General features: G+C 36.8%; 1 protein-coding gene across 1 annotated transcript in view; it reads right to left on the bottom strand.

Annotated features, from left to right (window-relative positions):
- LOC141391408 (uncharacterized) overlaps positions 1-15,736 on the bottom strand; it is a 126,131-nt gene extending 110,395 nt beyond the window's left edge. The window contains exon 1 of the mRNA XM_073964309.1: positions 14,928-15,736. Coding sequence (XP_073820410.1) covers positions 14,928-15,316 — 389 coding nt within the window. The 5' untranslated portion in view covers positions 15,317-15,736. The remainder of the gene's footprint in view (positions 1-14,927) is intronic.
- Positions 15,737-16,813: the final 1,077 nt, after the last annotated feature.

Here is a 16,813-nt window from a genome sequence, read left to right as displayed (position 1 = left end):
CCAATATTTTGTCCAAATTTAGTTTAACTTCTGATGGTCCTCTCCTTAGGGTACCTTCCCCACAAATTTCCAACATTTGTGTCTAAGTGCAGTTTAGGCTCTGTTCGAACATCCTTTGGAAATGTATACCGATGCTGTTCGTTGTGGTCCGGTTTACAGCCACATTATGTTTCCCGTGGACATGTCCTAGCTTCCTGGCATACTGGTCCAAAAGTTATACGATGACTGAAATGACTAAAGGGGGCGATATCTATGGAAAAGATATGACTCCCAAAATAAGATCCCCTTGCATACTGGATTATTTCGATCCATTTCTTGAGGTCCCTCCCCGCAACATTTTTGAACGTTAATCCTAATTCACATTTTTGTCCGCAAGTTCAATGGTTAAAAAAGGCCCAACAACTCCCTCACAAAAGTTAAAACTTTTTCTGTAAAATAGTGTGAACGATAACTTTCGAAGGGAGCAAATGATTTGGTCCAGACTTTGCACATCGTGTTATTCCTTCCAGGTATCGGTCCACTCTTTCGGGTATCTCCCACACAAAATTCGGATAAAGTGAAGTATAAGAGCTCCTCTCGGATCGTTTTGAAATTTTTTCAGTAAGTTGTCCTTGCGACTCCCTTTACGACGGTACAATTTTTTTTCTTGCGCAAGTCCATACTTCCTGAGATATTGGCCTAAAAGCTCCAAGAAACCCTGGCGGCACCAACCAAAATAAAATAAATAATAATTAAGTCTTCGTTGGGAGTATAATACTTTCCATCTGTATTTTGTCAGTATAGGTCCATGGCTATATGAAGACCCCCATAGAACGGTACCTCCTGGTTTTCGGTATTTAGAATTTTAAACAGAAAAATTGTACACACAAACATTTTTGTACCTATTATAGAAATATTTCTTGCATAAGAAAATATGTAAAATGCATAAATTTTGCATATGCAAAAATTTATGTATTTTGCATAATTTTGCATATGTCACATTGCAATTTAATCAAAAGCCAAAAATATTGCCAGTCCCAAAATTTGGTATGAATCGGACCATAAAATTCCGCTGTCTATAAATAAGTAAAGCAGAGCTTATGTTGATATGTATATCTTATGCATTCTGCTATCGATAGTAAATATGTAATGTATCATTTCTCTCCATTCTTACTCATAGCATAGTCATAAAAGAGCTAAAGTTAATATCCGACCATTCATTTTGCATATTTATTTCAAATTAGATACCATTTGTAATTTATCAGTATTGCATTTTTTCGTAAATTTAAACATAATATATGATTCTCAATTATGCTATGCACAAAAGTATCTAACCAAATACCACAAAACTAATACCATACATACATACATATGTGGTATGTATATAAGTACATAATATGCCCCATATTTAATTACTCTTTTATGGCCACACAGATAATAAATGTTTTTTGGCGAAATATAGAATTTCCACCAAAGTTGTTATTGCTACAGTAAAACGATGTTTCATTTGTTGTATTTGTTATTTCATTAATGAAAAACGCTGCTCTTTGGTGGATAAAAGGACTCTCGCAAAACCAAACCAAAAACCAGACAAAGTCAAGTCAAATCATTATTTATAGCATTTAATTAATAACAGAGAGTAATTAATCGCACGACTTAAACGAATTAATTACACTTTTACGTTCCTTCTTCTTTTTCAGAAAGGGGGGCAAGACTCATTTAAAATAACATCATTTAAGAGATTTTAATAAGAATTTAAGCTGATTACCGGACAAGTTTATTTGATGTTGATTAAAGTTCTTTTTTTTTTTTTTTGCTAATACCTTTAACCCTAAGTAGATTATTCTTTATTATACTCTACACTAATATGTGAAATTGGTATGGTCACTTGATTTTGCGGCAACGAAAAATCTCGAACGGGTCAGACGAATTCGGTTCATAATTTGGACTTCGAATAATTTTGTCCAAACTTCTAAGATGAGCCATTTCGGTACACTCCTTTCTGTCCCTCCCCCACACAAGTTCAAAAATTTTCGCTATAATGGTGCCCACGATAGAATTGATAATTGTAGAAGGCAGTAACCAATTTGGTCCACACTTTGCACATCGTAATATTTCTACGATCAGGTTTAAATATGGTCTACACGGTGCGCCTTACCTAAATTTAAATGAAAGGTGCTTACACCTGGGAAGTTTTAGCGGATTCTGAAACTACAATGTTCATAGATGAGAAAAATCAAAAAACAGAAAAAAATCGCCGGAGGGATTTTCAAATAAATCGCGGTCAAAGTTCACATTTTTAGGGCTTTTTTAGGTTTTCACGATTTTGCTTGGAAACCGCTAGTCGTATCGTAATGGGACTAAAGAAAATGTTGTAGCAGTGAACATTTTCTACAAGATTGGCCTTTATGACTTTTTTCTAGGATTTGAGATATAGAAGTACAAATTGGGACAATGGACTGACGTATCGCCTCCTTATGAAACAATGTCATGCACGGAGCGCCTTAACTAACTTTAAGTGAAAGCAGCTTACATCTGGGATGTTTTTGTGGATTCTGAAACAGCAATGTTGTTGGATGGGAAAAATTCGAAAACAAGAAAAAATCGATGCAGGGATATTTAAATAAGTCGCGGTCAAAGTTCACATTTTTAGGTTTATTTTAGGTTTTCGTGATTTTGCTTGGAAACCGCAAGTCCTATCGAAATGGAGCTAAAGATAATGTTGTAGCTGTAAAAATTCTCTAGAGGATTGACGTTAATGATTTGGTCGCATGTTGTACCATTTTTAGATAAAGAAGCTCAGGTTACATTTTTAGGTTTTTTTGTTAGGGTTTCGCGTTTTTGCATGAATCGATATGGGACCTGAGAAAATTTTATAGCTGTGAAAATTCTCTACAAGTTTGATTGTGTGATTTTTTTCTTAGGCTGTACCATTTTTATACCCTCAGCCTTTAGGCTAAAGAGGGTATTTACACTTTGATACGACCAAAAATGTGCCTCATCGAAATAATGGTTTTAGACCCCAAGTATGTTTGTACGATATCCGTTTCAGACAATTTTGAGTAGATCTAGCAATGTCCGTCCGTCCGTCTGTCTGTCTGTCGGTCTGTCTGGCTGGCTGGTGCGCACGATAACTCTCGAACGGATCAATCGATTCGGATCAAATTTTGGGTATCGAAATATTTTGTCCAGATTCGATTTAAGTTCGAAGATGGGCCATATAGGTCCACTCCTTCAGGAACCTCCCCCACAAATGTTCAAAAATTGTCGCAAAACGTGTGCGCACGATAACTCTTGTAGGGAATAACCGATTTGGTCCATACTTTGCACATCGTGTAATTTCTACCAAACTTAGATTAGGTTCCAATATGGACTCAATCGGTCCACTCCTTCGGGTACCTCCCACACAAAATTTCGGAAAAGTTCAGTTTAGGACCTGGTCTCGAATCGCTTTGATTTTTGTTTATGCAAGTTGTATTCGCTGTCCTCTATATGACGCTGTAAGTTTCATTAGGGGCAAGTCCATACTTCCTGAGAAAATAGCCTGAAAGTTACAAAAAACCCTATGACACCGTGTGTAGTGGTTGGAGCGCAAGATAACTCTCGAACTGATCTGCCGATTCGGTCCAAAATTTGGCTTTCGTAATATTTTGTCCAAAATTAGTTCAAGTTCAAAGATGGATTATATCGGTCCACTCCTTCCGGTACCTCCCCCACAGAAGTTCGAAAATGTTCGGAAAATTTGTGCGTACGATAACTCTTGAAGGGAGTAACCGATTTGGTCCATACTTTGCACATTATGAAATTTCTACCAGACTTAGATGAGGTTGCAATATGGACTCAATCGGTAAACTCCTTCGAGTACCTCCCACACAAAATTTCGGAAAAGTTCAGTTTAGGACCTGCTTTCAAATCGCCTTGGTTTTTGTTGTAGCATCTTGTATTCACTGTCCCCTATACGAAGGTACAAGTTTCCTCAGGGGCACGTCCATACTTCCTGAAAAAATAGCCTGAAAGTTGAAAAACAAACCCTATGACACCATGTTTATGGGTGGAAGCGCAAGATAATTCTCGAACGGAAATGCCGGTTCCGGCCAAAATTTGGCCTTCGTAATATTGTTTCCAAACTTAGTTTAAATTCGTAGATAAGCCATATCGGTGCACTCCTTCAGGTACCTACCCCACAAAAGTTCAAAAATATTCGGAAAAATTGTGCGCACGATAACTCTTTATGGGAGTGACCGATTTGGTCAATACTTTACACATTCTCATAATATCTACCAGATATAGATCAGGTTCGAATATGGACTATATTTGTCCACTCCATCCCGTACCTCCCACACAAAATTTTGGATAAGTTCACCTTAAGACCTGCTGTTGAATTACTTTGACTTTTGTTGAAGCAACTTAAATTCGCTTACTCTATTACGATGGTAAGAGTTGTTTCAGGGCAAGTCCATACTTCTTGTGAAAAAAGTCCGAAGGGTGTAAAAACCCCCTATGGCACCCCCATGGTCAATGTCGGTCCATTCCTTTAAGTACCTTTTCAGTAAAATTTTTGAACTTTAATCCTAATCAACATTTTTGTCGGTTCATACGAGACCAAAATTTTGAAACCCCCTAAATACATAAGTTTTTTGTGAAAAAAAAGTGTTTCAATTTGCACAGGCTGAGGGTATATCTCTGTCGGCAAAGCCGACTGATACTTTTTTACTTGTTTAGATATATAAGTTTATGTTGGGAAAGTGCAGTCATGGCATTGTTTTAAAAGGCGATGATACAGTCAGTCCATTGTCCCAATTTGAACTTCAATATCTCAAAAATGGTAAATCCTAGGAAAAAGTCATGAAGGCCAATCTTAAAGAGAATTTTCACTGCTACATCATTTTCATTAGTCGCATTACGATTTCCAAGCAAAATCATGAAAATCTAAAAAAAACCCTAAAAATATGCACTTTGGCCGCGATTTATTTGAAAATCCCCCCGGCGTTTTTTTTTTTTTTTTGATTTTTCTTATCTATGAACAATTTAGTTTCAGAATCCGCAAAAACTTTCCAGGTGTAAGCACCTTTCATTTAAATCTAGTTAAGGCGCACCGTGTCTATATATGGGGTATGGGGATCTTCTCAGATGCGTACTTCGGTACGGAAATCGTCACTCACTTGGGAGTGTCCAGAGATGATTCATTTGTCGAATTTTCCAACCGTTTGTTGATAGCTTAAGTGAGAAGGCGACCCGGCTTAGAGGGCTCGTTGGCAGCCCCAACACTCGGATCGGACGCTGTGGCCCAATCTGCCGAACGTCTTAAATTAATCAGATTACAGAAACATTAACAAATTCAAACAACAACAACAGCAACCCTGAACAAATGGGCTAGTAGCTGCGGGTAAAGAAAACGGACTGTATTTTAGCGGGCGTTATTAGCTCCAAATGGATAGCGGCAAAAACCCAACGAGACATAGAAAGATAAAAGAATAAAACAAAAATTGGGTTCGGAAGTCTTCTGCGGTATTTTATTCTTTTATGCAATTGCTTACCGTTGAGATGACAATGGAGAAGTAAGAGTCTCTCAACTTCTTAACAAAAAATTAGATTCATTTTTATGTTGAAACGATTGGAATTTAGAAAACCCTTTATCCATTGAGTGAAAGCTTTCGCTGTAATGGATAAAGGGTTGCCATATGGCGGATATTTACATATATTATTAGAAATTCAGGTATTTAGATATTTCATAATTAACGAGATTTAATTCATTTAAGTTGCTTAGTTAAAGTAAGGAAAACAACACTGTTGAACTGGTTTCAATAAACCCTATGATGGCGACTTTTGGATTTAAGAAACGGTTTATGATTGGCACCTGGAACGTAAGAACTCTCTTCGAACCAGCAAGACTTAAGCAAGTCCGAAAGGAGATGGCCTCGTATAATAATTACATTTTGGGTCTAAGTGAAGTTCGATGGACAGGTAGTTCAGCCGAACCAGTAAAATTACAGAACGGACAAAATAAGAGGCGTAGGCGGTTAATCATTTCCCCTAAACCTCGGAGTGCACTGATTCAACACAAAGCTGTATCAGATAGAATCATTACAGCAAGATTCAAATGCAAATTTAGAAATATTTGCATAGTACAGTGTTACGCCCCGACAGAATCGGATGAAAACCATATTAAAGATGACTTTTAACAACCAACTCGATTCAATAACTAATTCCCAGCAAGTCGGTGATATAAAAATGTACATGAGCGATTCCAATGCCAAAGTAGGGGCGAATAACGAGAATCTGCAATCGGTCATGGGGAAACATGGCCTTGGAGTTGTTAGAAATAATAATGGAAAAAGACTGGTCGACTTTTATGAACGCCATCGGCTCTTGAATTAAGTAATCTATTTGGTCCATACTTTGCACATCGTGAAATTTCAACCAAACTTAGACGAGGTTCCAATATGGACTCAATCGGACCACGCCTTCGGATACCTCCCACACAAAATTTCGGAAAAGTTCAGTTTAGGACCTGCTCTTGAATCGTTTTGATTTTTGTTGTAGCAACTTGTATTCACGGCCCCCCATACGGCGGTACAAGTTTCATCAGGGGCAAAATTATACTTCCTGAGAAAATAGCCTATAAATAAAAAACCAGTGGTTGGAGCGCAAAATAGCTCTCGAACGGATCTGCCTATTCGATCCAAAATTTGGCCTCCATAATATTTTGTCCAAACTTAGTTTAAGATAAGATAAGCCATATCGGTTCACTCCTTCAGGTAACTCCCCCACAAAAGTTCAAAAATGTTAGGAAAAAATTGTGCGCACAATAAGTCTTGAAGGAAGGACCGATTTGGTCCATACTTTATGCTTCCTAATATATCTATCAGATATAGATCAGGTTTGAATATGGACTCTATTTGCCCATTCCTACTGGTGCCTCCCACACAAAATTTCGGATAAGTTCACTTTAAGTCCTGCTCTTGACTAACTTTGAATTCTGATGAAGCAACTTGCAATCGCTGTCTCAATTACAACGGTAATCGTTTTTTCTGTGGCAAGTCCATACTTCTTGGGAAAACAGCCCGAAAGTTGTGAGTTGTAAAAAACCCCGTGGCACCATATGTAGTAGCTGGAGAGCACAATAACTCTTGAACTGATAAACCGATTTGGTCCAATATTTGGCCTTTGTCATATTTTATCCAAACATTGTTAAACTTCTAAAATGGCCCATATCGATCCTCTCCTTAGGATAACTCCCCCACAAAAGTTCAACATTTATGTCCAAGTGCAGTTAGGGTCTTTTTAGAGATCCTTTGGAAATGTATACCGATGATGTTCTTTGTGGTCCCGTTTAAAGCCATATTATGTTTTCCGTGGACAAGTCCATGCTTCCTGGCATACTGGTCCAACAGGTGTACGATAACCCACTGAAATGTCTAGTGAGCGAGATATCTATCGAAAAGATATGACTCTCAAAATAAGATCCACCTTCGTAATGCACTATGTCGGTCCATTCCCTCCTCCCCAAAACTTTTGAACTTTAATCCTAATCCACATTTTTGTCGGCAAGTTCAAATGTCCAAGAAGTGCCACAAAATTTTGAAAAGACCCTAAATACATTCGATCTGTTCGTAGATGCAAGTTCTAATTAACATAGGCTGAGGGTATACATATGTTCGAGGACTTTTTTGAATCATTTTCCGCAGGTACTACTTGTGATCCTGTTTACAGCGATGTTATGTTTGTCGTCGCAAGTCCATGCTTCCTGACGTAATGATCCAAAAGCTCAAAAATGTGCGGTTACCGGTTTTCGATTCGATATTGTCAATATATGAAAGTTTCAATTCACACAGGCTGAGGGTATATTTCTGTCGACGAAGCCGACTGATACTTCTTTACTTTTTGTCTTATAAACTTTTTAAAGATTATACGGTGAAGTAGACGGTTTGAGACGTTCACCCTTGAATAGAAGTAAACAACGAAAAAATTGCTTAAAAAATCCACGTTTATTGTATTTGAAAATATTTGTTTAAAAATCCACGTATATTGTTGTGCGGGTAATTGAAAAACGAGCTGTTTAAAACCGGAGGCGACACGCTGATAAGGTGTATGCATCAGCCAGTTAGCTCCATCTGGCAGGAAGAATGCGTACCCGACGATTGGAACCTGAGCATCCTGTGTCCCGTCCATAAGAAAGGAGATAAGACTTTATGCTCCAACTATAGGGGCATAAGTATTCTCCCTATCGCATACAAGATATTGTGCGAACGACTAAAGCCCATGGCTGCTTAAGACCTGGCAAGTCCACCATTGACCAAATATTTACCCTGCGCCAAATCCTGGAGAAGACCCAAGAGATGCAGATCGACACCTACCACCTTTTTGTCGATTATAAAGCAACCTTCGATAGCCCGCTACGTTCAAAGATATTCCAAGCAATGTCTGGATTTGGTATCCCCGCAAAGCTCATTCGGCTTTGTAAAATGACTCTAACTGACACAATATCTTCAGTTAAAATAGGGAAAAACCTCTCCGAAGAGTTTTGTACCAAAAGAGGTTTCAGGCATGGAGAAAGCCTTTCGTGTGACCTTTCCAACATCCTGCTAGAAAAGGTTATACGAGAGGCAAACGTTAAAAGAAGTGGCACAATCTACACCAATAGCCACATGTTACTTGCTTATGCTGATGATATAGACATCATGGGACGATCAGTAAAAGAAGTAACCGATACCTTTATGAAGGTCGAAGGAGAATCTGCTAAAGTGGATCGGGCGGTAAACGGCGAGAAGACCAAGCTGATGGTGTCGACGCGAAATGCGTCCATAGAGCTCGGACCAGCTTTTGAAGTTGATTCCTATAATTTTGAGGTAGTAAAAGACTTCGCATACCTCGGCACCACCGTAAACACAACAAACGACATCAGTTGTGAAATAAAAAGAAGAATTGTATTGGCCAACAGATGCTACTTTGGCTTAAGTAAGCACTTTAAAAACAAAGCCACACCTCGTCAAACAAAAATAACGCTTTACAAAACACTGATACTACCCGTGTTGATGCATGGTTCCGATGCCTGGGTACTTGCGCAAGCAGATAAGGCAGTGCATGGCGTGTTTGAGAGAAAAATTCTTCGAAAGATCTACGGACCGATCTGCGTTGACGGTGAATATCGACGTCGTATGAACCACGAGCTGTATCTGCTATACAACGACATCAATATAATTAAACGTATTAAGATGCAGCGATTGCGTTGGCTAGGCCATATAATAAGAATGAGCGATGATGAACCCGCTAAAAAGGAAGGCCAACGAATGGATGGCGCAAACAAGTGGATGATGAGATGACTAGGCGCAGTATTCCAAAAAGCAAAGCACGAAACAGAGAGAATTGGAGATCATTTCTTAGTTCGGTCTGTGGAACAAATGTTCTGTAATGGGCCAGCTAAGTATGTAAGTAAGGGGTAATGAAACAATCGCGTGATTTTTTCATTAACCCTACCGATCCCTTCAACCATTCTGACGCTAAACTCCATACCGAATCGAATCGAATCACTTTGATTTTTGTTGAAGCGATTTGCATTCGCTACCTCCATTACGACGGTAAAAGTTTTTTTCAGGGGCAAGTCCATATTTCTTGGGAAAACAGCCCGAAAGGTGTAAAAAAACTCCTATGTCACCATATGTGGCGGTCGGAGAACACGATAACTCTCGAACTGTTCAACCGATTTGGTCCAACATTTGGTCTTCGTCATATTATATCCAAACTTATTTTCATGGGCAATACCGGTCCACAACTTTCGGTACTTCTCCCCAATATTTAAAAAATGTCACTAAAATGCTAGGAAGATATCACTTGAATAGGGCAACCAATTTGGTCCAAACTTTGGATCTCCTAATATTTTATCAAAATTTAGTTTAACTTCTAAGGGTACCTGCCCTAGAGGTACCTGTCCTAAAAAATTTAAATATTTGAGTCTTAATTCCTAATCCACATTTTTGTCGGCAAGTTCAAATGTCCAAAAAGGTCCACAAAATTCTGAAGAGACTTTAAATACATTCGATCTGTCAGGAGGTAAAAGTTTCGCTTCACATTGGCTGAGGGTATAAATGTATCTGTCGGCAAAGCCGACTGACACTTTTTTACTTGTTTTATGAATAAAATGGTATGGAGTTTGGCGTCAGAATGGTTGAAGAGGTCGGTAGGGGTAATGAAAAAATCGCGCGGTTTTTTCATTACCCCTACCGAGCCCTTCAGCAACAGCAAATATCCGTATTCATATTAAAGAACGTTTTAAATTATTAGTTACACTATTTTTATGAAAAAAATAATATGGAATTAAGGGTCAGGATTGTTGAAGGGATCGGCAGGGGTAATGAAAAAATGGCGCAATTTTTTATTAAACCTACCGATTCCTTCAATCATCCTGACGATAATATCCATATCAAATAATCCTACTTTAATTTTTTATACAAATCTTTATTTACTTAAGTGTTCAACCTTATCAAAAAAGGTATTTTTCTCGGGGGGAGGCTGTAATCCCTAGAGAACGCGTCGCAGGTGGCGGATAGCGAATGCTTCCCAGATATGGGTGGTAGGAGGGAAATGAAATACCTCCCGCGGACCAAACAGCCCGGAGAGTTTACTTCGAAAAAAAAACACAGCAAAGAAGCGTCTGTACTCCAGAGGAGCGGCTTGTAATATAGAAGGAAAACTTTAAACCCTTCAGAAGGCAACGGAAAACCACTGAAGTATATTTCCTTGAAAACCAAACAATTTATGGATTTAAGAAATAACACATGGCCCTCAATCTCCGGTAATACGAGGGTGCTAAGAATACCCAGAGGTAAAACAAATCAAAGCCTAAACATTGGCACATGGAATGTACGGAGTCTCTACGAATCTGGTAAACTCGCGAATACTATATCTGAAATGGAAAGGTTAAATATTGATATCCTCGGAATAAGTGAGACATGGTGGCCCAATAACGGAGAATTTTCTTCCAGAAACATGAAAATCTACCACTCAGGTAATAGTAATCAAAATCATACGAATGGAGTGGGAATAATCGTAAAGAATACAGTGGCGCAATGTATAACAGGTTTCATCCCGAAATCTGACCGATCTTTGCTTATAAAACTAAAATGCAAGCCTATTAATATAAATATTATTCAAATATATGCACCCACTGCTGATAAAAGCAATGCCGAAATTGAATTTTTCTACGAAGAAGTAGAGGATCTTTTAAAAATGACAAAGCCACACGAAATAACTATAATTCAAGGCGATTTTAATGCTAAAGTAGGGAGGGAAAGAGTTCCTGGAATTACAGGATTATACGGACTAGGTGAAAGGAACGAAAGAGGCGATAGGCTAGTTCAGTTCTGTCAAGAACACAAAATGAACATAGCTAATACAATGTTCTGTCTCCACCCAAGAAGGCTGTACACTTGGAAATCACCCCAAGATAGAAGAGATCACATTGTACGTAATCAAATAGATTTTATTTTAATCAACTCGAGGTATGGGTCATCTGTTTTAAAAACCTCGACCTACCCGGGAGCAGACGTTCCATCAGACCACAATCTTCTGATGATGAAGTTGCGAACAAAGATTGCTGTAACGAAGAAAAGAAAATCTCGACGAAAGCTCGACGAGGCAAAACTTAACGATATCTCTCTGAAAACAAGGCTAAAAGACCGGATAAACCAGGAATTAAACGCAACCAATAGCGAAACCGTTGAAGACATATGGAACGATGTCAATAATAAACTCAAGCTCATAGCAGAGGACGCTCTAGGATATTATAAACGATCCAAAAACAAGGAATGGATGACACAAGATATATTAAATTTGATGGATCAGAGACGAAAATATAAAAATAATAATTATGAACTATATTGGGAGCTGAATAGAGAGATTCAAACATCTATACGCGTTGCAAAAAATGAATATTTAAAAAGCCAATGTCTGGAGATTGAAAGATTACAAAAACAATATAGATCTCTTAACAGAATTATTTAACAAGATGTATGATACAGGTCAATATTCACAGGAATGGCTAAAATCAACTTTTATTACCATCCCCAAAAAATCTCACGCCAAATATTGCCATGAATTCAGACTAATTAGTCTTATGAGCCACGCATTAAAAATATTCCTTAGAATTATTCATTCAAGAATATATCCAAATTGCGAAAATGTAATGGGAATGTCCCAGTTCGGCTTCAAAGAAGGTATGGGAACCAGAGAGGCTCTGTTCTCCATACAAACTTTGATACAGAAATGAAGAAACGTCCAAAAGGATGTATTTCTATGTTTCATAGATTACGAAAAGGCCTTCGACAATGTCCGACACGATAAACTGATAGATATTCTGAAAACTTTAAACATACAGCAGAAAGAAATTCAATGTATAAAGAGCCTTTACTGGCATCAGATTGCTCAAATCGAGGTGAACGGAGAAATGACAGAATGTGTACCTATATGCAAAGGAGTCAGACAGGGATGTATACTGTCTCCCTTGCTTTTCAATATTTACTCCGAACAAATATTTCAAGAATCGGTCAACAGACTTCGATATGGTATAAATATAAGCGGTTCGATTTTAAACAACATTAGATATGCTGATGATACAACCTTAATGGCACATAGCATATCTCAACTTCAGAAACTTGTGGCTACCCTCGCAACTTGTAGTGAAAAGTATGGCCTAAACATTAATATCCAGAAAACCAAGTTTATGGTTATAAGCAAAAAGCAAGGACATAATAACTCAGTATTAAAAATTCATAATTTAAACGTAGAGAGAGTTAAGAGTTTTAAATATCTCGGAGCCACAATTACCGAGCAATGGGACTCGTCGAAGGAAATAAGATGCCGAATAGAATTGGCGAGGGATGCATTTTTGAAGTACAAGAGAGTTTTTACCAGCCATGACGTTAATCTTGACACGAAAACTCGATTTATTAAAGCATATGTCTGGTCAGTCCTACTGTACGCAATGGAAGTATGGACCGTAAAATCTACTGACATTAAAAAGCTAGAAGCTTTTGAAATATGGATATATAGGCGGATACTTAAAATTCCTTGGACTGCCCATGTTTCAAATGCTGAAGTATTGAGGAAAATGCATTGCGAAAGAGAGCTAATATCAAACATAAAAAGGAGAAAAACTGCGTATTTGGGACATATCATGAGGAACCAAAAATATAAATTATTATAAAACATAACCCGCATAAAAATTGAAGGAAACCCGATTAGAGGAAGGAAGGAATTAACATGGCTTGATAACATCAAAGAATGGACTGGTATTCGAGATGAGACAAACTTATTCAGCATGGCGAGACAGAGAGAAGGATTTGCGGATTTAATAAATAATTTATGAAATCAAATTATGTACAATTTCGAAATGTAACTAAATTGTATTGGTCGCTAATATTCGGAAAACGAATTTGCAAATAAAGAAGAAGATGTATATTTAAAATTTCTTGTTCCCCAGCTTTGATCTTTTATGATCAGAATACTGGAGGAAATTCCACATTGTGAATAATAAGACATAACTGTTGTGCTGCTTAAAATGTATATTCATCTTTTAAATTCAACATTCATCCTTTCGTTCTTACTGCAGGGAACCAGTAAGACACAATAATAGTTTTAATATAGAAACATATTGTTTTTGGGGTGAAATTGTTTTTTTTTTATTTGGGGTAAAAATGCATAATGAAAAATTGTCTCAATTTTTCTTTTTGATATTGGGCTAATTGTGCATTATTTTGAGGCCAAAATGCACACAACATACTGAGGTCAAACTTCGTAATGCACGTACATATACCCCAAATTTGGGGCAATTTTTGAACTTCACGTTTGGGGTGATTTTGTTTTGGGGCACCTATTCGCAGAGCCACATTCAAAATGTACTATGTCGATCCATCCCTTCAGGTACCTCCTCCGCAATAATCATTCGTCCAAAAAGGACCAAAAGTATCTGAAAACCCTTTAATCTATCTATATATATATAAAAATGGTGTAAAAAATGTATAGTAATTCATAAAATGAGAACGGCTAGGCCGATTTCTGTAAAATTTTTTTGTTAGTTATTCGCATTTTCGAGGAGAAGGTCTTTACGGAAGAAAATTTTGGAAAATCCCTCTGGAAAAGTCGGAAAATTGGAAAAATCGAAAATTGAGTTTTTGTATGAAATTTTATTCCTTAATAGCGAGACGAAGTTCGCCGGGTCCGCTAGTATATACATAATTCTTGGGGTAGATGGTTTAGGTTGCAAAGCCGGTATTCGATTCGATATTGTCAATAGATGAAAGTTTCAATTCACACAGGCTGAGGGCATATCTCAGTCCACAAAGCCGACTGATACTTCTTTACTTTTTGTCTTATAAACTTCTTAAAGATTATACGGTGCAGTAGACGGTTTAAAACTTCCATCCTTGAATGGAAGTAAACACCGAAAAAATTTTAAAAAATCCACGTTAATTGCTGTGTGGGTATTTGAAAAAATTGTTTAAAAAATCCACATTTCTTGTTGTGTGGGTATTTGAAAAAATTTGTTTAAAAAATCCACGTTTATTGTTGTGTGGGTATTTGAAAAAATTGTTTAAAAAATCCACATTTATTGTTGTGTGGGTATTTGAAAAAATTTGTTTAAAAAATCCAAGTTTATTGTTGAGTGTGTATATGAACAAAATTGTTCAAAAAATCCACGTTTATTGTTGTGTGGGCATTTGAAAAAATTTGTTTAAAAAATCCACGTTTATTGTTGTGTGGGTATTTGAAAAAATTTGTTTAAAAAATCCACGTTTATTGTTGTGTGGGTATTTGAAAAAATTTGTTTAAAAAATCCACGTTGATTGTTGTGTGGGTATTTGAAAAAAATTGTTTAAAAAATCCACGTTTATTGTTGTGTGGGTATTTCAACCAGGATTTAAAAAAAAAAATTCTCCCATTTTAAAACTCACCTGCATTTGTGTATGATTTCCTGTTGGTCGATGACTATTTTAGGTGATTGCAGGAATTCCATTAGATGCGGTGGTAAATCTCTGAAACAGTTATCAACCATTTTTGGGGTATTGCCACAATTAACAACATTTCGGTCGGCATTGATGTTGGCTGCAATGGTTGCAGCTGCGGTGGTCAGAGACGACATTGCAGCAGCAAATGCTGCCGATGATTCTGTTGCGTGCAATGAATTGTTGTTGTTGTGATAATTGGTATCCTTGTTTTCCAAAGTAAATGGTGTTACATTGTGGTTGTGATTTAAATTCACTTCTGCTGTGACACTAACCACCAAAAGGACAAGGGTGTGTAAGGTTAAAGGGCAACAAAAACAAAACACTTTTGCAAACATTTTCGTATAACAAGATTTTAATTAACTTAATTAATTGACAAGAATTGATTTAGTTAAGTTTTGTTTTGATTTATTTTTCTATTATTTTCAAGTGCTGTTTTAATGGCATTGACATGGGCTATTTACTGCCAAGTTGGAACGTGGTAGATTTTTTATTGACTCTAAAAGCGATTAATTACAACAAAGTTACATTATCTGTACTTTTATGTTTCATTATCATTGACAATAAACTGTGGCCATAAAAATCACAAACATCCTTTCATTGGCAATTATCCTTATAATGAAGTTAATGAACCAACAAGTGTTACACTTCCTGCCGTAATGTTGTACGTAAGCCGTTTTATTGATTTATTTAGAAAAATAAATATTCCGTTATTGCTTTCTAATGTGTCTAGCATAAAATTCAACGTATCACTGACTGTCGCTTAAGATGCTGTAAAGGATTTTATAACAAAATTGTCTTGGCTAATATAGGAATTCAACAGTTACTGTTAACCAATTAACAGCATCTCTCTCTCAGTTGCAGGATAATGTAAACACATTGAGAGGCCTTTTGGCGCATGCCTCTTTGAGCTTAATGCACGTGTTTCTTTGGCCCAGTTAACAAGAAATCCATTCATATTGCCATTCATCCTGCCATCATTCATCTCCATTATCACCGAGTTGAAAATATGGAATGTTGTTAACAGTTTAAGGTTAAAATTTAAGATGAAACTAACTCTTTGGCTGCAGAACATATACGTAGCTCATTAGTATGAGTGCGGTTGGAATTTCAAGATCATTTGTGGTCCATCCACAAGTGTTTGTCTTCCGTTTGCCTCTTGAATTTCCCATGGCTACAACTACTCAGACGGTTGGTAATTGTGTTCTGTGAAAACATTTGCCTGTGAAACGGCACTTCGTCTAAGTGCTTTTAAATTGAAAAATTCACCGCAATGTAGCAGAAGCGTGAGGCATTACGGAAGCAGGGCGAGACAATGTCAGTGGCACAGTGTTTCAAATTCCCACACAACAATAAACGTGGATTTTTTAAACAATTGTTTTCAAATACCCACACAACAATAAACTTGGATTTTTTAAACAATTTTTTTGAAATACAGACACAACAATAAACGTGTTTTTTTTAAACAATTTTTTTGAAATACCCACACAACAATAAACGTAGTTTTTTTTTAAACAATTTTTTTGAAATACCCACACAACAATAAACGTGGATTTTTTAAACAATTTTTTTTGAAATACCCACACAACAATAAACGTGGATTTTTTAAACAATTTTTTTCAAATACCCACACAACAATAAACGTGGATTTTTTAAACAATTTTTTTCAAATACCCACACAACAATAAACGTGGATTTTTTAAACAATTTTTTTCAAATACCCACACAACAATAAACGTGGATTTTTTAAACAATTTTTTCAAATACCCACACAACAATTTTTTTCAAATACCCACACAACAATAAACGTGGATTTTTTAAACAATTTTTTTCAA

The sequence above is a fragment of the Musca autumnalis genome, unplaced genomic scaffold (assembly GCF_047663935.1).
Source record: "Musca autumnalis isolate F117 unplaced genomic scaffold, ASM4766393v1 scaffold_1, whole genome shotgun sequence".
Lineage (NCBI taxonomy): Eukaryota > Metazoa > Arthropoda > Insecta > Diptera > Muscidae > Musca > Musca autumnalis.
Note: the sequence above shows the minus strand (reverse complement) of the source record. Positions and strands in the feature narration are given on the sequence as shown.